Source organism: Acanthisitta chloris, unplaced genomic scaffold (genome assembly GCF_000695815.1).
Source record: "Acanthisitta chloris isolate BGI_N310 unplaced genomic scaffold, ASM69581v1 scaffold26705, whole genome shotgun sequence".
Taxonomy (NCBI): domain Eukaryota; kingdom Metazoa; phylum Chordata; class Aves; order Passeriformes; family Acanthisittidae; genus Acanthisitta; species Acanthisitta chloris.
In genome coordinates this window covers 45,987-70,370 of record NW_008672585.1, presented here as the reverse complement: position 1 = coordinate 70,370, position 24,384 = coordinate 45,987, and the positions used below count along the sequence as shown (strand labels likewise).

The 24,384-nt window shown below is 40.3% G+C and overlaps 1 protein-coding gene across 1 annotated transcript in view; it reads left to right on the top strand.

Annotated features, from left to right (window-relative positions):
* Window positions 1–23,126, top strand: part of OTUD7A (OTU deubiquitinase 7A) — a 60,400-nt gene extending 37,274 nt beyond the window's left edge. Inside the window, exons 6-14 of the mRNA XM_009074587.1 lie at window positions 1,272–1,490; window positions 3,548–3,649; window positions 5,079–5,206; window positions 6,106–6,218; window positions 12,173–12,300; window positions 13,897–14,046; window positions 19,304–19,418; window positions 19,664–19,748; window positions 21,590–23,126. Coding sequence (XP_009072835.1) covers window positions 1,272–1,490; window positions 3,548–3,649; window positions 5,079–5,206; window positions 6,106–6,218; window positions 12,173–12,300; window positions 13,897–14,046; window positions 19,304–19,418; window positions 19,664–19,748; window positions 21,590–23,020 — 2,471 coding nt within the window. The 3' untranslated portion in view covers window positions 23,021–23,126. The remainder of the gene's footprint in view (window positions 1–1,271; window positions 1,491–3,547; window positions 3,650–5,078; window positions 5,207–6,105; window positions 6,219–12,172; window positions 12,301–13,896; window positions 14,047–19,303; window positions 19,419–19,663; window positions 19,749–21,589) is intronic.
* The last annotated feature ends 1,258 nt before the right edge of the window (window positions 23,127–24,384 follow it).

Below are 24,384 nucleotides of genomic sequence, written 5' to 3'. Positions count from 1 at the left end.
CTGAACAGAGATTGAAACCTTAAAAAAAATTAGCCAGCTACCTCTAGCAGTTGATTTCCAGTACAGGATGATAAGCATTAGAGTTGGGTTTTTTTTTTCCAGACCTTTTATAGGTTTTATTTCAGCTCTCTCCCACACTGTTGGAATGCATTTTTTTTCTATTAATTTATCAAGGAACTGTAGTTTGCACCAAAATAAATCTGCAGGTCTGACAGCTTATCATGTAGGGAGGTAATAGCACTAGCCTGGTGATGCCTTTCTATGCAGTCATTAAAAGGAACAGAAAGTCTTTCCTTCTCCTGCTGGCTCTTCCCCTCTGTTAAACAGGAAATAGCATCAGTACTGAGGAGTTTCAGTAAAGCTTTTTTAAAATCAATAACTTCCATTGGAACAAGAAGAACTGCAGTGCTTCTTATGACTCCTTAAAAGCACTGAATACAAATAAAGAGAGGAAGAGCAGCACATTGTATTGGATAAAATTGTATCCATTCATTCTCACTGGGATATAGTTTACACTGGAAAATCCATTTGATATTTAGTAGGTAGTGTGGGTGGGTCTCTCTGGCTTTAAGTGTCTGAATTGACAGTAACTTGGCTTCCAAATTGGTGCATACCTGAGGACTTCATGATCAGAGAGCCATCTCCAACTGACATAGAACTAGAGCAAGGAGATGTTCAGGGAGGAGCAGAGAAGGGAAAGGAGGGTCTTGTTATGGACCAGGGAGTGGAGGGTGCAGCCTATGGGTGAGGACTGGACTGTGGTGGGAGAGGGTGATGGACTAGTCATCAAGGGGATGTCAAACAGAGATGCCATGCTATACTTCAGTTCCCCTGTTCAAATGATTTATCTGAGATTTACAGGGAGAAAAAAGTATTGCAAATGTAATCAAACCTTTTACCCTTTCCCCCAATTTAGGATATTTTAAGAAGTGCAATTTCACTCCCAAAATTAGAACAACTTGGATCCATTAGAGAAACAAAAATCAACAAACTGCAGGAAAATTAATTTTAAATACCCATTAGTCAATTTGAGATGTTTTAAAAACACTATAAGCTGAAGTGCTAAGTTGCATTGAAGTAAGCTTTGTTAATTTCTGAAGGCACAGAAGGACAGGAACTTATTTTATTTAACCATAGCATTGTACACAAAGGTTGCAAGCAAGATGTGGAATAAACTCCTAAGGGAAATAAGAATGCATTCCCCAGACTTGGTGTTGACTGGTCTTGCATGCAGTCTTACAGGCTATACCATCTCTTTGGTTTCTTTACAGAAAAACGTCTTTCCAGAGGTATTTCTCATGCCAGCTCAGCCATAGTCTCCCTTGCTCGATCACATGTAGCAAATGACTGCAACAATGAACAGTTTCCTTTGGAGATGCCCATCTACACATTCCAACTACCAGACCTTAGTGTGTACAGTGAAGATTTCAGAAGCTTCATTGAACGTGACTTAATTGAACAGGCAACAATGGTTGCTTTAGAGCAAGCAGGTGGGTAAATCCTGCAGATGTCAATGGGTGGTCCAACGTGGTTTGGGTGATATTGATCATCATGCTTCATTCGAAGCTTGCACATCCTGCATGGGAAATAAATGCCAGAGTAAAACCAAATATTGCGCTCTTTGCAAAATGACACATATCCCAATCTTCTGTTTTACAAGAAACATTATAGAAAGAACTGTCAAATTTAGTTGGTAAAGCAAAGAAATTGCAAGAGGAAGGAAAGGAGGACAGATGGGGAAGTCATGCATTAGAGAAGGACGTGAGCCTGGATGGTCAGTGGGAGTTGGTACTTCCAGTTCTCATGAGGAAATTACATTGTCTGTCAAAGGAACATCTTCAAGTTCTTGTGCAGCTTGGGAAAATAGTTTCTAGATATATATATATTGTGTGTTGATTTTTATTTTGCAGTCCTGAAATATAATTCAATACAAAAATTAGAGGGATGCTGTATGAATGTCCAAGAATTGCTTTCCTACACTTTTCTTTCTGTGCTCACATTTGTGTTTTCTAAGAAGAGTTTTATACAGCTACAGGCAAAGTAAACAGGTCTATGCTGTTAAGCCTGAGCTTCATGTCCCCAGAAACAGTCCACCAAATTTCTGGAAATGTTGATTAAAAATTTAGCTTTGTTAAAGAAAAAATATTTCTTCTAAGGTTGTAGAAGAATTTTCTTATCCAAGAATTATTAACAAATTTCCACACAGTATATGCAGGGTGATGGCATGGCAACCATTGTAATTGCAAGGGAACTGTATTAATTTCCTGATTTCCAAGCTTCGAAATGCATCCTGTGTAATTCAGATCTGAGTGAGAAATATTCTATCAGAGTAATGCAATAATGTCATAGAAAACAGTCTGTCTCAGGTTATGAAAGAAAACAGCGAGGAGAACTTGTAATACTGGATCTGCAGTTCCCTGCAGATAACTGAGCTCAGTGTCAGTTACCTGCAGCCACTTAGGCCTAGTCATCTGTTTCTGTGTCATCTTAGTTTATGGCTGTTGATCTGCATTCCAGTCAGTAGCTTCTGTGACAGAGTGTTACTTATGCATCAGGCTAAAGGTGAAGCATTTATTTGATTGCTCAGTTTTACTTTTTTCCACATGCACAGCTCAACATTGCATTTCAAGGACATCAGTAGATAGGAGAAGCCTTGCTGAAAATGCAATATCATCATCTCAACTAAAAGAGAAAGCTCCTGCAAAGGAGGTCCTTTCTTTCAAGTACAGAAAATGTGTTGGTGAATGCTTTATTTATTCCCTTATTTAAAAATGTAAGCAGACACTGAATGAGTATTATAAGCCCATGTAGAAAATCTGTTCTTGTCATTTTCTTCACGTCAATGCTTGCAAGCACACATTTATTGTATAAAAGACCTAAAACTAAAGCTAAACTAAGCTAGTCATGTCAGAAACACATAAATGTGGAAGTAGTCCTACTGACATCAGGATCTGAGGTTCCTGCACCTATTGCTAACTGGTTGTTCTGAGTGGGCTGCAAAATCCTCTGTTGACTTAGCCAGGCAGTCCTGTGCACATCCTTCAGCAGTTACTGCTCTTGGGTTCCAGAGGGGAGTTGGTGAGTGTTTAGGGTGAACCACTGCATTTGAAATTTTTATAGGGTGTCCAGAATTAGACTTGCTTTGGAAGCTGAAATTGTTATTTTGTGCCTTGCTCGACATGGGGGTTGGATGAGAGGTGGATTTCTGGAAATACCTTGTACTGGAGAAATTAAAGGCAGACTGGCTGGTTTTAGCCTTTTCTTAAGGAAACTGAGCTTGTGTAAGCAAGCTGTCTCTTGAGATGCAGCATGTGAGAATGGAGATGCAAATGAACTAAAGGTCTTCTCTTCTTTTCCAGGCATTTATAGAATAGTTTATCTGCCTCTGGTTTCTAATCTTTTCAGTTCTCACTTCTGACATTACATTTAAGCTTATTTGGCAGAAAGGATGTTCATTATTAACCTTCATCCTCGCTGTGTGTCTGTACAGGACACATGTCTTGTTTCAGTATCCTCTCCACGAGTTCAATTGGTGTTTTCTTTTCAGGGCGACTAAATTGGTGGTCCACAGTGTGTACAAGCTGCAAACGTCTCCTTCCCTTGGCTACAACAGGTGATGGAAACTGCCTCTTACATGCTGCATCTTTAGGTAAGGGAGAGTCTGTACATGAAACCTTCTGCCAAAAGAATTTACTGCTTTTCTCTATCCCCAGCAAAAGACACATGAGATGCAAAGACTTGCATTAAAATTCTGGTTCTGGAGCAATATATTCTTCAAGTATCATTTCCCTCAAGCATGCCTACAGCAAGAAAGTAAAAGATCAGGTTAAAAAAGAAATATAACAGCAACAGTATCAAACCCCATGTATCATAAATACCAGTGATTTGCATTTTGCTTATAGAGCCCAACCTAAAGGCTCTGGAACAGGCAAATTCCAGGTGCTCCTGGAGGAGTCCTCATTGTGCATGAGGAATTGCATTCATTCTCTGGATTTTGTTAAATAGTTCTCTAGCTGTCTTCAAGAATGCAATATCAAGCTATTATCTCTGCTAGTTCCTTCTAGAGTTTAAAGTATGTGGGAAACAGCATTTGGGGTGAATTAAAATAACTTCCAGTTGATTAATTGATTGTTAATACAAAGTCTTTGAAGCCTTTCTACAAATCAGTAGAAACCTGTGAAGCTGAAAGTCCTTGATGTGTTTTCTATAGCCTAACCTATTATGAGGAAACATATTTTTGTTGCAGTTGCTAAAATCTTCCACCAGCAGAACTCCAAAAGGTGACTTTTTACAAACACTGGGATGTTTAATAGTTTGAGGAGACTCTTCTGGTTGAAGGAAGTAGTAAGAAAAGAGTTTTTGCGATTTCCAAGGATCTTTTTATATTTGTCCACTTCATTTGTAACGAGGAGGACTTGTATGTTATTTACAGCAAATGTTTGGAGTATTTTGACTTGGAAACAGCATCTGACAACATGGTAACAGAAACATGGCTGTTTGTGGGCACGTGTCTCAGTGAGAACTCTGTTCTCTTGGTGTAGGTTGCCATTCCAAACGACACAGAGATGTTTTATTATCTTAAAGTGAACTTGAAAGCCTGTGGCTGGTTGTATTTTCAGATTTTCTACCATCTTGATTGCTTGCATCTTCACTTGGTCGTTGAAGCCAAAGGAAATTTACTGTTGTGCTATGTAAGAGTTGGAGGCCTTTGGGTGTTGCTATCCTCTGTGATTCACAGAAGTGCCTGCAGTAGTTGTTAACATTCTGGTGCCTGCAAGTCCTGTTGGCAACTGCAGCTAAAACCAACCTGTGCCTTGAATATTACATGGTTTGCAGAAAAGTTGAAGTCACCTGCGAGCAAACACTGCAACAACTCAAATGCTGAGTTGCTCCTTAATCAAAGTTTAAAATCTGTTGGAGTTCCTTCTGGTTGTTCCTTATTTATATTGATTGTTTCTTTAGGAAACCTTAAAAATAGTGAATGAAGTATTTGCCTAGAAGAATCTTAAATTATGTATTAACTATTTGTATTTCACTGTACCTTCTTTAAAACTGAATGTCATCTTGTGCTGCTTTAGGGATGTGGGGATTTCATGACCGGGACCTTGTCTTACGTAAAGCACTCTACACTATGATGAGAAGTGGAGCTGAAAGGGAAGCACTGAAAAGAAGGTGGAGATGGCAACAGACCCAGCAGAATAAGGAGGTCTGTATGGCCTGAAGAGGTCTAAGATGAGTTTGGAACCTTTAGAAAAGTTTGCGCTGCAAAACTAAATGTATAATTTAGCTATCACAAACATTATAAAATGAGTGGATGAAATCCACAAGAGAGAAAATCCCTTTTAGGCAAGATTTCCCAGAATGGTGAATTAGGATTCTTCAAGCTGTGCCCAGATATTGAGTGGATGTTTCCTAACTAAAATCAGCTGTAGATTTGTTTGACTGTTGATTAAAAGCTCTACTTCAGCATGTTGTTATTTTCTGAAGTTGTCTGTATCTAAACAGTGGCTAGAAAAGGCAATTTCAGGAGTAATCCTGAATGCAAACAAGTGACTATCTTAAATGCTTATGATTTATTTGTAATCTGGTTTTTGTTAGCAGCAGTCAGGGAGAATGCAGCTGAGCTGTGACTGACTCAGCTACTTCAGGCTACCTGAAATCACAGGGGCACTGAAGCACATATATACACTGTCTGCTCTTGAACAGAGAGAGAAAGCATCACCTGTCTGCCAGGGAGGGCAGTAATAGCAGTTCCAGATATGGGGAAGAAAGCAAAGCTCCAGAAATGGCCAGTAAACAATGCTAACCATGGTTGCAAGGAATTTATATGGGTGTGAATAACTGGCTCTCAGTAGTGGAGCACTATGTTAGCAGCCACAGACACACAACTAGAAATATAATCCACTATACAGGTAGTAGTTTAGATCTTTGTTTAAGAAGTCAATATTCTTTCACCTGAATAGAAATGTTGAACTATTAATGGTCCAAGATACTAAATTGAGTTGTGTGTGAAACTCAAAAGAAGGTAGCTGTAAATACTGCTGCACAACTCTGCTTACATTGTGTGCCAGCATAATGGTAAAGGTATTTCCTTCTCTCCCATAGTCAGGTTTAGTGTATACAGAAGAAGAATGGGAACGGGAGTGGAATGAGCTGCTTAAACTGGCATCGAGTGAGCCTCGTACACATTTCAGCAAAAACGGAGGCACTGGTGGTGGGTAAGTGTAGAGTGTGACAAAATGGTTTAGGTTTTGTTCTCAGTAAGAAAACAATGCAGTACAACTGGCTGAAGATGTTTATAGCACCATCAAACTGCCTTTTCAACTGTTGTGCTTTTTTAGCATGGTAGAATATTGTGATCTAAATATCCTGTTAAAATATTTAGCATTTTGATGAAGTTTCCTTGTACAGTTACCAAACTAACTTGAGGTTATTCTGCATTCAAGAGAGTCTTGATTTCATAAATCCTAGTTTCTTTGTTGGCAGTATCATTTAGTTTCAAGGAGATGTGAGCCTCATCTTACTGAAGATGTGTAGCCTTTTGTTTGAGGAAGACTTAGCTGGAAGTCAGCCACTGCTTGGATACTTTCACTGGAACATGGAATGACAGAATAATATCACATCTTCTAATAGCATTCCAGGAGGAAATAGTCTGTGCCTGGATATCATCTTTTCTGTACTTTAGCACAGCTTTAATGCTGTCCTCATACATTTATTTCAGTCCTTTTTTGCTTTGTAGTTCAAATGCAAAATCTTCAATGATATCTTTTTCTGAGGGCAAGTCACCAAGTAACTTCACATTTTCTACTTCAAAGTGCTGTTAACCCTACATATACAGAAGGGGGGAAAAAAGACCAGATTAGGATGCATGTTTAATTTTTGTGTAGTACTCAATTAGTAGCATTTTAATCAATTAGCATATTATAAACAGAATCAGAAAAATTGATGGTCTCAGGGAAAAACTCTGTGCTGTCTACTGCCAGCATGTCTTTAGTTTTGATGTTTAGAAGCCACCAGAAAAAAATGGGTAGAAGTATATTTATGAAGAAATTTGGGATACTGTGCTGTCTACTGCCAGCATGTCTTTTGTTTAGATGTTTAGAAGCCACCAGAAAGAAATGGATAGAAGTATATTTGTGAAGAAGTTTGGGATGAATCAGTAGCTACAATATTTAAATACCCCATATCCACATTTGGAATCTGCTTTAAATATCTACTATGAGAAATCATCCCTTGCTTTCAGTGCACTTATCCCAAAGGATAGGATTATTGACCAGCCTTAAGAATGCAGAAGCTTTAGTTTTTGTGTTGAATGTTTATCACTAAAAATATTTAGTGTTTGTTTATTTGGGGCATCATTTTCTGTAGCTACTGTTTTCCTGGAGAAAGTAGCATGTGACGATCAGTAAATTGACAAAATAAGGCATACAAAACAATGAGAGTAACAAAGTCTTTAGGAAACATTCTCTGGGCTTTGAAACAATATTGTATTTTCTTTCTAACCCTGTGATGTTAGGCATAGTTAATTCTATGAATGCAGGAGGACTTTGTTTAGAAAATTGTCAGCCATAATGTGTTGAATTTTCATATATGTTGAAGCTTAAAAAAAGATTTATTTTCATTTTAGTCTCTAGTTAGATTCCTATGTTTGTGGATATTTTCCCTTTGATAAGGTTCAGTTGTCTTATGCAGTTCTGTTCATATTTCTATTAAATTTGGCCACTCAGCCCCAATTTTCTCTGGCCTTATTCTTTCTGTTTCGTTCTGTACACTCTACACACCATGTAGTTTCAGTATCTACCAGTAAGAGATGCCCACAAATGTTGCATTTCCCAGGCATTCAACCATCTTAATACTTTATGTAATAGTACTACTCCCTGTGTGAATACCTGGAAACTAAAGAAAAATTTAAATTGGTTTTAATGATCTTATCATGGTTTGCATTTATTTTTTTTTTCCAATCAAAATAAGTCAGTGTAAGTAGGCAACAATTAATTTTTCCTTTGTAATAGTGGAAGAGGGATCAGGCAAGAAACTTAGCTAATTAAACATTTTGAACATGTATTTCTCTTTACATTCATTCCAAAGACAGAATGAATTTTTCCAGTTTGATGATCCCATGTTCAAAGTGGGGCCCTTGACAAGGAAAAGGAATATCAAAATAGTATTTTTGAGACGGAGTATATTGTGTCCTCTGGTTAGGTGCTATATTAAGAAAGCTTTCACATCAGTCTTTGAACTGCAGATGAGACATTTTCCTTTGGTGTCAGAATTAGCTAAAGCATCAGAAGTTGTGTCTGCTTCAAAAGAATTCAGTGACAAACCTGAGTCTGGAATTGTGCTGCCTCATCCACCTGCAAGCTCCTTTTAGTTATTTTTCAGAGTGAACTAAGTGCAAAGGAGATCAGCAATTGTCACCAAATCTCCAAAGATTTCTCCTTTGAGAGCAGTCTCGTTCTGAGTCTGGGAAGTTGGAAAACTAGCAAAAGGGATCACATAAAAACCTGGTTCTTAAGTTCTTGTTTCCAACATGTAAAATCCTCCAAGCACTCAAGCAGAGCAAATGAATTAATTATGAATCAGATTCTTGTTTTGAAACAGATTTGCACATCTTTCTGTAAATGTAAAAAATTAATTTTAGATTAACATAATTGCTTCATTTATCTTCATTTACACGCAAAACCAGGGGTACTGAATTGAAGCAACTGCCTTGAAAAAAAGGAGAATGTACTGCACCTTGTTTTTAAGAATCTAACTATTGGCATCCTGCTCAAGAGAAAAGCATAACCCCTTTCTTCATTTTTCAGACTGTTGTCAGTCAGAGTCTGTTCTAGTGCTACATTGATTATCACTGTTATCACTACTTGAAAACTTAGGTGTTGTGTCACAGTGTTAGCTGATCCAGGTTTTGGAAGTGGATGTATTTTCATTAGCTGTCACCTCCTTGTGAGCTGTGTCTGTGCTGTTGACATTATCTTGTAAATAAAGTTAAGTAATTTTAAATGCAGAAGCAGAAAGAGAATATTTCTGTAATCTTCCTGTGTGACATCAGAGTTTTATTTAAGACAGAAACCCAGGACATTTGAACAGGGATTACCTCTCAAGTGCCTGTGTTCTCTGAGGTTTTGGAGTTGGTTAGGTATTGAGAGTACTTCAGCATAGAGTTCTTCATAGGCAACTACTGCAGCTGTCCAATATCCTCATCTTGTAGAGAGTTTGGTTAGACCATTTAACAAAGACATTGCTTTAAAATGATTTTTATTTGATCTGGTGTCTATGACAGGAATGTTACATCTCTAACTGTGCAGTATATGCAGCAATTACAGGGTGCAGCTAGAAAAGGGTTCATTATAACAGTATATCTTTGCTTATTAGCTGAAGTTTCCAATGGCTAATACATCTTTATATCTGGCCTATTTTCACTTCACATATATTGTACTGAAGCCAAATACAGCCTGGAAAAAATCAAACTGCTGTGGTGATTCAGATATGGAACTCAAAGCCATTCACATTCTGTGTCTCCTTTAGTCACTGCAAAATACCTTTTTTTTTCCTGAAGAATGAAAGAGAATGTCCCATTACTGTGCAATTTTCTGTGTTTGAATTGAAGCTCTTTGCTGACATACACTAAGAAAATCGATGGAGAGGTTTCTACACCTACAGCAGAAATTTGTTCTTGGTGCTAAGTAAGTTTATGTGGCTGTGATTTATGTCAGTTTTCATTATGGGAATGTTAAGCAGGAAAAGAAGAGGTGTCAGAAATGGCAAATTGAGACATGAACTCCAATGTCATTTTGATCTCATGCTTCTAACAAATCACCAGCTTGAAGAAGTTTTTACATGTCATGTTGTTTCAGTACATCTCAGCTGTCTGTGGTCTTTGGTCTCTTGCTCTGTGTGAATCCCAGAACTTGATCTGAACTTGGAATAGCCATTAGGAGTCTTTTGGACTAACTGAGAATCTGGAGGCTCTGTATAGGCAAGAAAAGCAGGATTATCACAGGGAGCTGTTTAGAGGGAAATCCAAGGACATGAAAACAGAACTTGCTCAGAGTTTACAGCCAAGAGAGGAACAGACAGCAGATACCCAGGTGAAACAGCAGGGTAGGTGATTTTTCCCGTCCAACTTTTTGAAAAAGCTTTGCTTTCATTACTGGCTGCAGTAATAAATTGGATTTTCCATAAGAGAGAATCTCTTTGGAGTGCTAAGTAGAGATCTGCTGTGTTTGGACTGGAAGTATCAGTGGTCCCATAGGTCAGACTGTGGTTCTTATTTTTATCTGGTTTTAATTTTTTTTGTTAATTTGCTCTAACAATCAAGATAAATTTTTTGGAGTGCTCTGGTTGAGCAGGGTTCTGCAGTGCACGTGTCAAAGTTAGCTTTACATGAACAGAGGACTTAATTTCAGTTTCTTAAATTTTTTTTGCTTCTGTGTAATATTAACGAAATTATTTTGTCCACAAATTTCATGGGCATGTAACTAGCATAAATAAAGATCCCATGCAAAAAAAGTAGAATGATAAGTGGATCAAAGGATGTGCCAGGTTGCTATGGATACTTGTTAATGAAGATTTTTCGTTCTCATTAATCTGTAGGAAAAGTCACACTGAATCCTCAGCAGTGGCACTGAAATAATATAAAATGGTCCACATGAATTAGTGGCAATGATCATATAAAATTGCACATTGAAAAGGTTTCCCAGAGAGGCTGTGAGGTCTTTCTCCTTGGAGGCACTCAGAAACTGGCTGGACTGGATCTAGGTGGCCCTGTGTGAGCAAAGGTTGGACAATGTAACCTCCAGAGCTCCTTTCCAACCTCAACCATTCTGATTCTGCAAAACGAGCAGTGGAACAGAGATGTGTAATAGAAGAGAAGGAAATGTGAAATGATCATAGCAAATCAAGCAACTTGGTGTTGTGATATTGAAGAGTGAAAAAGCCCAGTGGAATTTTGGAGTTTGTGCAGTCAGGCATGGCATCAGCTATCCCAAGGGATGATGAGGGTCTTTCTGATAGAGCTGCATCTGGAATATGCCTTTCCCTTCTAGAAACCTCATTAACTAGGAGATAAGGAACAATTAGAGGATTTGAAGAAAAAAAATTAGGACTGACGGTCTGTAAATACTAATGTGAGAAAATAGCTGGAAATCTTTCTGGCACATTGTCTTGCCAATAACATAATTCTCCTGACTTCCTTTTGGCTAACAAATTGCTCTGAGGGTGACATAATGCACTGCAAATGCTGAAAAGCTGTCACAGCCAATGATGGAGAAGAGTTCAGTAAGGAATATGAGAAGAAATTACAAAGTGGGGAATTTAGTTTGAACATCAGGGAAAATTTCCTGATGAGTTTGGGTAATGGAAAGATGGATACAGGGAAGGAGAGGTGTCTCACTGCTTGATCAGTGAACATGTCCTGCATCAGCCTACTGTTAATAACTTCCATCCTGCTGTGCTCCTACTTTGGGATGAAAGATTTTAAAGTAAAGTTCCAGGCATGGGCTGGATGCCATCAGACCTGTGAGGTGAAAATGCTTAGACTTCTTATTTTAGATGTCTGAAATTAGGTGAAATTCATCTAAGTGGAAAATCTAATAGGACAATGAATCTCCAATTCCTTACACAGGCACCTCCTCCCCAGCTTGAAAAAATGTTTTGGTAATATTCAAAGAGAAAAAGCTGGCAACTTTGTTAGTTAAATTCCTTCTACTCAAGCTGACAGCAATGTTTGTTACATTGCCAAGGTAAACTCACCTGTATTTTTTTGTTTAGAGGAACTAGAAAAACACTGTAGGGTCTCTGTGCCAAGGGTGTCACATGAAATTATGATTTTTGTGGCAGTAGATTTACACCAGCAGTTTGGATAAAAATCACATTTTTTATTCCCACTAGGCTACCACACAATATCAGACTAAGGAATTTTGCTGACTACTGAACTAGTGTGGAGTCTACAGTGAGAACATTTTATTTGCTGCTATTATTTTAATTCCAAAAGTGCAATTTCCTTTCCAATTTCTTATGTTGCCTGTTTCAATGACTGGACTGTGTGTTTCAGAAGAGTGGGGATAGAAGTGACAATGAAGAAGAAATAGCTGCTGAGATGTGTTGATTCACTAAAGTTTCAATGATTGGTTCAAGATGGTTCAAAAAGCCTCAATGTTGTGTCTTCCAGAGTTGATAATGCAGAAGATCCAGTGTACGAGAGCTTAGAAGAGTTCCATGTGTTTGTCTTAGCCCATATTTTGAGAAGACCTATTGTTGTAGTAGCAGACACAATGTTACGAGACTCAGGGGGAGAAGGTAAGAGTTTCTCTTAGAAATCTCAGCACCTATGTGAATTGAATCAATCCTAAACTGTCACAAACAGCAGACCCAGCTCTAATGCAGCTGAGTGTTTATGGCCTAGCTGCTGCCTTTTTCTGACAGATAAAAGAGAAAGCACAGAATGATACTCAATCCATTTCTCTTAGATGAAAGTAAAAAATACAGGATAATTATGTAAGTCTTGCTGAAAATCTATTTCTCCTAGATATTTGCTATTAACTTAATAACCACCAGATTACGGAACACAATACATTTCTGACTGGTCTAGGTTAACAAGGTTCTAATTTTGCCATGTTATTTTGGTGCCCCTTAAAGCTCTGCCTAAATCAATCTAACCTGACTTTGAAAAATGGAAATTTGAGTGTGGACTTTTGTTTATAATGACTCCTTTGCAGCTTCTCATTCAGAAGTTTCCAGAGTGTTTTATTCAGTTTGCACATGTGAGCACACAGATGTTAGATCCATATGTGGAGCCAGCTGGACAGCTGTCTGAGCAGGACTGCAAGGATTAAATTCATCTCACTCACTTTCTGCCATGAACTAATAGAATACTAATTCATGATACTGTGTTCCTTAATTAAAGGGGGATGTTTGGTTGATTAAAGGAGGATGTTAAATAGGTGATGGAGTTGACAGAAATTTCCTTCCACAGGAAAATGCTGGATAATTTCAGTTTCCATGCAAATTATGAACTCGAAGTAATGGTTATAGATTATTCTGTGAGTTATTGAAAAACACCTGAAAGACAATGAAGGCATTGGTCACAGCCAGCACAAATTCACAAGGGGAACTCCTTTTGGAACTTATTCAGCATTAGAGATTCTTATTTTCTTAGCAAAAGGAAAATGATTGGTCAGAAGCAAATATGTTGAGAGAATTTTCCTGCCTAAACTTGCTGTTTCCCATAATTATATGTATAAACAAGTGTAGAATATTTCAAAGGAAAATTTTGCCCCTGCAGATGGAGCATCCCATTCAAATTCTACTTGTAGAATTTTCCAAGTCTTTCCTTAACATTATCATATATACCTACTTATGCACCTTCACATATATGATGTGTGTGAGGAAATGTGTGTGGGCTATAAACATGTTTGTCATGTTTCTTATAGAAATCTGCTCATGCAGAGCAATTTGCCAAAAGAACTGATAGTGTAGTTACTGCTGATTGTTAGAAAATATCCTTCTACCTAGAAGTATTACAGGAAGGTACAAATCTGCATTTATGTGTAAGAGTCATCAAAATTCTGTTATAAGGCCTTTATATCTTTACTGGCAAACAAACAGAGGAAGAAAAATCATCTAAGAGCAGAAGGTTTTCATTATTTTTCTTAGTATATTTCCTGACATTTCTACAATGAAACTTGTCCTGTTGTAATGACTGTTTTCTGCATTAGGTTTTCTGCTTTAGGTTGATATGGAGCTCTGAAAACATTGCAACACAAATGTTATATACCATTATTGTCTGTTCTTTTACACGTTGATATGGAGCTCTGAAAACATTGCAGCACAAATGTTGTATACCATTATTGTCTGCTCTTTCACATAGAAAATAAATCTTATTTTTCTTTGCAGCATTTGCACCTATACCATTTGGAGGAATTTATTTGCCACTTGAAGTTCTTCCAAACAGATGCCATTGCTCACCTCTCGTGCTGGCCTACGATCAGGCCCACTTCTCTGCTCTTGTTTCTATGGAACAAAAAGACCAACAGAGGGAACAAGGTATGCTATAAACACAGCAACTTCAGGGTATATATTGAATAAAATGCACAAAGTACTTTCCTCTACCTGTAGGTGTATTTTCTATCAGAAAGGAAACGATATGCACTAAATTTTGTTGCTGCATGCCTAGGAGTCTGAGTGGTCTGATCACAAGACTGGGAGCCAAGAACTCTCCAGTACTAATCCATGTGCTGCCACTGTCTTTCTTTGGCACTTACAGCTTTTCTAGCAGTTCCCTATATGTACACAGGTATAATCATAGTTGCCTTACTGTGACTCTGGGTTCTTGAAGGCCTTTGTTAATTCAGGTAAGTAAAGTGTTTAGAAGCTTAACTGTGAGTCAGATTACTATTCAGCCTTCACTGGCACATAGCTGTTTCAGGGAATTGTAGGTAGGTGCTTGGCAATAGGTTTGCCACTGGGACACTGGAGATGCCTTCCAGCCCTCAGACTGTAGAAGAACAGCCCTTAGGAAAATCCTTTTCACATAGGAAAACACTGAGGAATAATGTTAAATACCTTGTGAGAAATGAAAGTCTGCAAAACAAATTCTTAGCATTTTAATGCAATAATGTGATATGAATGAAGGTAGAGTTTTGGAGAGCCTTTTTAAGGACATGGTCTCCCTGCTGATGGTGCTGATGATACACCACAGCCAGGACTGTAATGTCATGCTGTAAGTTAGCAGCTCCTGCATTTATGTCTATGTTACAAACTGTAGAGTTGTCATGTTGTAGAACATGTCTCTGTGTCTTTTGTCTTGATCCTTTTAAGGTCTGAGTTCTGTTGGTGGTGAAACAAAACAATTTCTGGAGTAGGCAGAGTCAGTTTCTTCCTTTCTAACAATTGGGATCAAGATAGTATCAGCAGGCTGACAGAAACCTCATTTACCTCAGGCACATCTATCTGCCTTCATACAAGACTTCATTATCACAGGTCTTACAAGTCTCAGGACTGACAAAACGTAGTGAGGGAAACTACTGTTCAGCTGCTCTGACCCTACCTCTCAGTATCTGTTACTCAGTGAAACGCCTTAGTGCCACCTACTGAAATAGAATTCTAATCTTACAAGCCATATATTCCTGTTAGTTACACACTGCAAGTTCTTGGGTTTGCTAACAAGATCATATACATGATTTCTCTCACAAGTGTTAGCAAAAATGTTACATACCCTCCTTGTGGTTAGAAACTGTCTTTCTGCAGAATTTTCCTACACCTCTATTCCCACAGGAAAGGTGCTGGGGGAGAAAACCCTACCAAATATCCAGCACAGTATCAAAAACATTAAATACTGGCTTTCATGTATAAGTTCATCCAGGGTTAATTACAAGGGCTGATGAATCAAAGCAGTATTTGTTTTGGATGACCTGATTGTACATGTCTTACTGCAGCGCCTTGAATACACAGGCTTCAGTTCCATGGAGCAGGAGAGAGCATTTGGCATTTAGTGTGGGATGAAGGGAATGCTTTAGCTTTCAGCTGCCAAGCTGGTTGCTGTTAGAGACTGCAGCAGTCCAACAGCAACCACAGCATTGCTATTGTGCTTCATGTGCTGTGGCAGGAAGTAGATTGGCACAAGGATGCTCAACAGTGCCTGGGGTTTGTACCCTGTCAGCACAGTGATCCTGGCAGCTTGGGCACGTGGGAAGGGAGAGCTGTGGTTGTTAAGTGTCAATGACACAGGTGCACAGTACATGACCAGATACTGATCTGTCAGAGTGCAGCTGAGAGCTTAGAGCTACACCTTCTTCCAAGGAGCACCTCAGAGAGCCAGGCCATTCATAACCTGGAGGATTTATGCTCTAACTATGCAACCAGGAGCAGCATCTGAAGCTGACTGGACTACTGCATCTACATGTTTAAGCTGGTGCTAAGCTCTCTTGTGGAGGAGACACTAGGCCTATATTTGAGAACTACATGTGGTCAAATAAATGCAGCTGTGAACATGTGAAGTTCTGCTTTGGCACAGAGTCCTGTATCAAGTCATTTAAAACGCTGCTATAAATGTATATGAAGAGAAAACCTGCTAACCTCCTCTTGTCTGGAGAGGATTTAAACCACATTTTGTTATGTCTTCTCTTTACCAGCACACAGCTGGCATTCTGATGGTTGCCAGAGGCCCTTTTGTTTTGAAATCTAATGTCTGACTAAAAAATCTATAAATACTTTTATATTCATGCAGGCTCTACTGATGCAGATGTTTTGTATCTTTGTTTATGGAAAACACGGCCTAGCTCTCAACTGCCCCTAAAACTGCTTCCCACACTGCTGTGCTCTGCCTGCTAGGCAGCAGCAGCTGCCCACACTCAGAGCCCAGTAACATGGCAGGGGTGGGACAGTGGATTTTAACAGCAGCGTGTCAGGCTCTGTGTCACCATTTTATTTTCCTAGTGCTTTCAGAGATGGTTAGTGTTGTTCTTTTTAGAAGATTAATGATGACATTTGTGGCACGAAGGTGAGCGCTGGGAAACACTGTGACTTCACAGCACAGAAGGCAGCACACCCAACTGAGGAATGGCAGGAAAGTCCTCACTGTGTGTCTGACACTGCCATGGATGAAGTAGCTGCTGGTATTTGTCAAGTATCCCATCTGTTGGCATTAGGGCTTGTAGGCTGTGTTTTGAGTAGTGTGGTTCTAGCTAGAGAGCATCCAAAACCAAGTATAACCAACTGCCCCCAAAGCTGCAAACTGATGTAGCTGCACATGAGGGAGGTGCTGCAGCCTGTGGGGTTTGCTTTAGAAATGAACATGATGGATCCATCTTCAACATGACATAAAAATACTTTTCTGTCAGGAATGTGGGGAAATCCTCCAGGAAATCCTGGCTGTCAGAGCTCCCTGAGAGAGGAAATCTCCTGCAGTGAAGACAGAATCACCCTACTTTACAAGCTAATTATGCATGGAGACAGCAGTACTTCATACCAGCCTCAGACTATACCTTAGAATGAGCATCCAGTTGCCATTCGGCTCAGAGTTAACACATTTCTGTGTGCATGTGGGGACAGTATGTGGCACAATGTGTACTGTAGTTAAGACAACAGTGACATGCCATAGACAATCAGCTCTATGTTTTGTACTTAATTTTGTATTTTATTAAAACTGGTTATCACTAAGCATTTCACTAAGTGTATTTTCAGTATCAGTAGAAACAGAGTTTTAGAAAGGATTTCTTCAAAATTTGTTTATTATTTATATTTTTGAATTATGTGAAAACTAGTTAGTTTCAAGCTGCCCTTAGAAAAAAACATTTACTTTTTGATGTTTCCATCCTAAAGAGATTGCTTCAGCTGTCTGGCAGTTCTTTGGTCCAGGCCATAGGATCACATTCCCAGTTCTCTACTAGTCTGTACTGGTAAAGTCAGGTGCTCTCAGAAGTGAACTGTTATGATGTAAACTTATAATGCTGCTCTTTTCTGAGTTGCCTTCTTCCTTCAAATGGTCAAGGTCAGTTGTCAGTCCCGTCAGTGCCTGCTAGTAATTCAGTTAATTGGCAGAATCTATGTTTTCCTGGGGAAAGATGTTCAGTTAATTGTTTTCTCAGTTCTTCCAGCCACTTTGTTGCAATAACATCATTGAATGCAACAGGTTAAGCCCTCATATTACAACTCTGAGTGTTAAAAGGTGCATTCAGTTGCCACATCTGCTGTACATTTGCTATGTTCCTGTGCTCCAGGAGCTTGCTGTGCAGTGTAGTTTGAACTGTAGGCTTCATGCCTTGAGTACTGTGCTCAGCTCTGGGCCCCTCAGCTCAGGAGGGATATTGAGGTGCTGGAGCAGGTCCAGAGAAGAGCAACGAGGCTGGTGAAGGGACTGGAGCACAAGTGCCATGAGGAGAGGCTGAGGGAGCTGGGGGTGTTCAGCCTGGAGAAGAGGAGGCTCAGGGGAGACCTTATCACCCTCTGCAACTCCCTGACAGGAGGTTGGAGTCAGGTGGGGGTGGGTCTCTTCTCCCAGGCAACCAGCAGCAGGACAAGAGGGCACAGACTCAAGCTCTGCCAGGGGAAGTTTAGGTTGGATATTAGGAAGAGATTTTTTACAGAGTGCTCAGGCATTGGAATGTGCTGCCCAGGGAGGAGGTGGATTCACCATCCCTGGAGGTTTTCAAGACAAGACTGGATGTGGCACTTAGTGCCATGGTCTAGTAACCACGGTAGGGTTGGACTCGCTGATCTCTGAGGTCTCTCCCAGCCCTGTTGATTCTCTGATTCTCTGATTCTCTGATTGTCTCCGCTGGGTGTTTCACGGCGCTGGGCTGTGTGCAGTACCCGCCGTGGGCAGCAGGGGGCAGCCGCAGCGCCTGGCACAGCCCGGGCAGGGAATCAAACTGCATCACTGCCAGGGGAGCAGCAGTGACCTGCGCCACGCTGAGCATCCTGCCCAAACCCTCCACAGCTTTTGCTTTTTTCCCTTAATGAAATGGAAGCGAATTGGTGGCTTTAATTAAAGGTGACAGTGCTTTTCTCTTAGTTTCTTGCTGGTGATGAATGATAGACACTCTGTACCAGCAGAGTGTGGTCCCTGCATGCTGAGTATTAAGTGGAGTCATTAAGAGAGGTGGTGGAAGGCAGAGCACTAACAGAGAGGGGAAAGGACAGAAGAGCCCAAATCACTAGACAGCAATGCTGGGATGTAACAGCGATAATGGTATTTTCACTACACTCAAAATATGCCTCGGACTGACCTCTTAACCCATATATATGTTGATCTATGCTCTTCAATCACGTTGATTCACATTTTGAGTCCAAAATAGCTATAACTGCCTTTTGCTTTATTTCTTAATGCTGATTTCAATATATATTTATATCTTTGATAGTGGAAAGCAAGGTACTAAATGGAAAAGATAAAATAATTAGCAATTAGGTATGTGAATCTGTATGAGAGATAGGCAGGAATATTGCAACTTTTTATTGCTTTCTGCCATTCTAATGCTTTGCCTCCAGGAAATGTTTATTGTGCATTACAAAATGGCCATGCTGTTCTCTCAGAGGTCTCCCCTCCTCCACAGGTGACTGTCCTTCACTCCAGGAGCAATCAGTGTATTAACCTCTCCCTCTCCTCTTCTGTTGCACAAAATGTGTAAGCAGGGAAATGGAGCCTGGTATAAATCATTTGTGGTGCTCTGGATGAGGCAGTTCCGCAGCACACTCAAATTCTGTCCTTCTTGAAGCAGTGATTCTGCTTTTCACAGCTGAGTCTTTTCTTCTTGTTGTCATTTTTGTTCCCCCCACCCCAATCCTTGTTTCTTCTCTGCTTCAGCGGTGATCCCCCTGACTGACTCTGAACACAAGTTACTGCCTTTGCACTTTGCGGTCGATCCTGGGAAAGACTGGGAGTGGGGAAAAGATGACAATGATAACACCAGACTGGCCAAGTAAGACCTTTCTGTAACTTCAGTGTTAAGCAGTAAAATGTCTTGAGCTGTACCTGGTTGGAGTTCTGGGAGAACTGCTAACAGCGAGAGCTTTGTTCATGTTCTCTGGTTACATGGCAGAAGACATGGGTGGGTCTCCAGCTGACGGTCACAATTCAGGCTGCTGTTACATCTCTCCCTGTTATAAGTATTGCTTTTTCTTTCAGACTTTTTGACTGTTTGTTCTCTTCTTTTTTCATCTTTAGTTTGATTCTCTCTCTTGAGGCAAAGCTTAACCTTCTGCACAGCTACATGAATGTAACGTGGATTCGCATACCATCTGAGACACGGGTAAGGTAAACCTCCCCCTCAGTCCAAGCAAGATGGGAGATACAAGGCAGGAGAGGGTGTTGGGGAGGGTAGGCTGCCTGGAAACACCTCAGTGTCCTAGCAGCAGGGACAAGAGACTCATGGCTCACTGACACTGCAATCAGGCTATAGATTTATCTGGGTATTTGTTTTAATAACTCAGTTGTTTGTATGTTTTTTGCTGAAATGTATTTGCTAGCCTAACCTTTCTGTTACTTATTTCAGTAATCTGTAGTTTAGAGAAACCTTAAAACAGACCTTTTCTCACCACTGTTTTCTCAGAACTTTGGCTCATTCTTGTAATGCCACTGTTAGGTCACCAGTCCCGAGTCCTTTCTCTTTCTGAGAATGCATCTGCACCCCTGGACAGCTCCCAGTTTAGAGTGGCTGACAAAAGGCCCCAGACTGGCACTGAACTGGAGCCTGGCTCTTTCAGAAAGCTATTTAGAACCATACCCAGCTGGCACCTAATCAGCTGCAAATTTCTCTGCAAATTGCATTGAATGGATGGAGGGGTTAGTCTGGAGGCAAAAGGTTGCTAGGAGAGGATGGAGGTGATTTAGCTTACACAGATGGGGTTTGAGCAGAGGAACACAAAAGGAGAAAGCATTTAACAAGCTGCAAGAGGGGAAAAAATCCGTTTTTCTACAGTTTCTACAGTAGTAGCTATTACATCGGAAAAAGGAGAGGCAAAATGGTCCTGGAGTTACAAATGGTGAGCCTGAAAATCATGGAACCTGGGTTACCTCTCCCTGCTCGCACTTGCTGCATGAGCATGGTTAGGTCACTGCAGGTTTCACCTCTGCCAAGTGAGGATAACACCTCTGCTCCCAACTGGGTGGTGCTCAGGGGTTCCTGAGACACAGAGGACATTCAAGTACCCAGGGACAAGACGCAGACAGATATTTCTATACCAGAGGTATGCACATCTACAGAGCTCACCCCTCCCTGAGTCCTTGTGGTTAGTTAGGTATTTCATATTTGTCTAGCAGATTTTACCTTCATAGTGCCTGAAAGAAAGACTTAAGTTCTGCAGGAGTAAATGAACAGAGTCCTGTTTTCAAGTACCCTGGGATCCATGTTATTGCATTTTCAGGAATCATGTCTTATCCCCTTGCCTAAAATAAAAAGTAGAACTCAGACTTGTCACACCAGTTATATCTGCACTGCATTTCCAATAAGCAGGAATACACACCATTGTGGTTTTCAGTCAACTTGCTTAAGTTTAATGTTAAAAATTTCAGGTAAGATGTTTAGCTCTGGTGCATCATACCTTTGATTCTCATACACCAGAGACCTGGACAATGAAATGTCCATTTATATAAGTTGGGTTTGGAACAGAATGAATTTCATCATGTCTCTACGTACAGGTTTGTGTGCTGTATCCCCCTCACAGCTTTCAGCAACACCTCAGTTCCCTTCTAGCACAGCATTACCAGTTCCTTTCCCCCTGGCTGAGGAGCAGCCTGTGTTTAGCTGCTTCCTCCCGAGTGGCCAGTCCCTGTGCTGGTGTCTGCTCTGCTGTCAGTGCCAGCCCCTCTGCAGGAGCACTGACTTGCTCCCTCCATGGCTCTGACACTGACTCAGAGTGACTGACCTCTATTCTACAAATGTGCTTGAAATGAGCCAAAGGCAGTAAGCAAGATACATAGTAAGTGCAGCCAAAAAAGCTTAATCTAGTGAAGAAACCGGTCGAAAATACACTTCAAATCAATGTCAAAATCTATATTGAATTGGGGAGCGTGGGGCGGATGGGGGTTGCACCAAGTCCCTGTATGAAACTGATTTTGCTGTATCTAATTATAATTACTTTTCCATAGCAGGCCCCTTTGGCTCAACCAGAATCCCCTACAGCTTCAGCCGGGGAAGACGTGCAGTCTCTGGCTGACTCAATGGACTCGGACCGAGATTCCATCTGTAGTAATTCCAATGGCAATAATGGCAAAAACAGTAAAGAAAAAGAGAAGGACAAACAAAGGAAAGATAAAGACAAAACCAGGACGGATTCAGTTGCCAATAAAATAGGAAGCCTCAGTAAAACCCTGGGAATTAAACTGAAAAAGAACATGGGTGGTCTTGGAGGCCTGGTGCACGGCAAAATGAGCAGAGCCAATTCAGGGAATGGAAAAAATGGTGACACAATAGAGAAAGTTAAAGAGAAGAAGTCTAAGTCTCGAAAAGGGAGCAAAGAGGAATCTGGGCAGTCTGCGAGCACATCTCCGTCTGAAAAGACCACTCCATCTCCAACTGACAGAGCTAGCAGCTCACCCATTGAAAAGATGAACACTAAATCCTTCTCTGACAAGCAGTCTGACCCATGGAAGTACAGCACTGATGTGAAACTCAGCCTAAATATTTTGAGAGCTGCCATGCAGGGTGAACGAAAGTTTATTTTTGCTGGCCTTCTTTTGACCAGTCACAGACATCAGTTCCACGAGGAGATGATAGGCTATTACCTGACCAGTGCCCAGGAGCGTTTCAATGCAGAACAGGAACAGAAAAGAAAGGAAGCTGAGAAAAAGGCTGCACTGAATGGCTCATCTAGTAGGAAACTAGAGCCAGAAGCATATTCAAAAGAAAAATTAGAAACATCTCCTCAGGATAGGGCATCACCCGTCTTGCCTCAAAGCCATACAACTCAACTGGTTTTAAAATTTAAAGATCGCACTAGTCCCACTCCCGGGTCATTTTCTTCACCCAGTAACGGTGCCAAGAAAAGTGGACCCATCCCAGTATCTGCCCACTATAGCCATACTCCACCTGTTCAAAGGCAAAGCGTCATCCATTTGCATGATGTCAACTCCAAGCCATCGAGCTTCCAAGACGATACCTACAAGCCAGTGGTTGGCACCTTAAAGACCTGTGCCACCTACCCCCAGCAGAACAGATCACTGTCTTCTCAGAGCTATAGCCCAGCCCGGATATCCGGAATCCGCACAGTGAACACGGTGGAGTCGCTGAGCTATGCCATGCCTACGGAACACAAGTCTCAGACATACACAAATGGGTTCAATACTGGTGATATCAGAGACTGCTTGGAGTATGCTGATGAGGATGCACCACAGACCTGGTTGAACAACGATAAAAATCAAGGCAGAAGCACAGTTTGCCCAATCTATTCCATCCAGCAGAACCGCTGTAAGAAGGAGAACTGTTCCTTTTATGGTCGTCCTGAGACTGAAAATTACTGTTCATACTGCTACAAAGAGGAGTTAAAGCGCAGGGAGAGGGAAAGCAAGGGACACAGGCATTGAGGATTCTTCTGTGACTACTTAGTTTTACCATTTTCTTACTTACAAAGTAAACAGTGTTGGATTGCAGTAAAAGGAATCCTTAAAACAAAGAATAAAGGATTGATGAGTAAATAGTGTCTAGCTTTTCGCTTTTCCGGGGCAATGAGGAAATAATAGGATTAATTTATCATAAAAAAATATTATTTTCCATTTTGTCAGTGTCTTTTTTACATATACTGGTAAGCTGAAGGGTTGTTTACTCCTTTGTCAGTGCTGTGTATATGTTTGGTCAAAAATTTACTAATGGTGCCTGAATTTACACTGACATCACTCAGGTAGTAGAATGATAGGGGAAAGTCATAATAGCAGAGATGTGGTGTTGTGGTGGGGTAGTATCTGCCTTGCAGACATTTGAAATGATACAGCTATTATGAGAGTATTTTTTCCTCGGTAAACTCTAAATTTTTCATAGCCTTTTTTTTCAGGAGGGTAGTGATTTTTGCATACTGCACATTTTTAACATGGCAGCATATTGCATTGCTACTAATGTTTGTACTTACTTCAGTCTGAAATGATTCTGGACAAATGGGAGTGAAAGGTCTGAATTCATGAGGGCTGTAGCTCTTCCTAGTTTTAAGTTCTTACCAATTATTTATACATTTCCTTAAAAAAAGTTTTATTTGCACTGAATTTTTAAACAGATTTTATAAAAAATTCATTGTGACTTTCAAGACTTCATGTCCCAAAACCCCCCACGTAGTACAGTTTTGGGCACCTGAGTTTCAGAAGTATTTTCATTGCTGTTAAAAGGGAAAGAAATGTTAAAATAAAATTAAAAGATAAAAATGTTATCAGATTTGGAAAACTTGATGACCAGCTAGGAAATTTAGGATCATTTTAGATCTGAATGAACTGCTTGTTGAAACAAATGTAATACATTAATTTATTCCCTTTGCTAGTGCATGAACCTAACTATTATTTATTTATTCCTTTCTCAACATGATTTGGGGATAATTATTGCAAATCTAACTGCTTGAGCCTTTCTTGAAGACTGTTGGCTCCACCAATTTTCGAGTCTTCTCCTAGACTGAGTCATCTTCCCCCCAGGAGGTTCCCAGATGGCTGTAAAATACCTCCAGCAGGAACGGCAGCTCCTAGCACAGATTTGCACAAAGTCTGACATCCAAATATTTACATCAGTATTTGCAATACTTTTGGAAATAAAACTTTGCTCATAGAAACATTTCTGCAAAGCAGATGCTGCAGATAGTGTTGAAGTAGATGAATGAGGTGAAGATGTTTCCCTGAACACAATACTTGCTGGGTTTGCCCCCCTCCACCATTGACTGGCATAACAGTCTCAGTGGCTTTTTGGTGGTGTTACA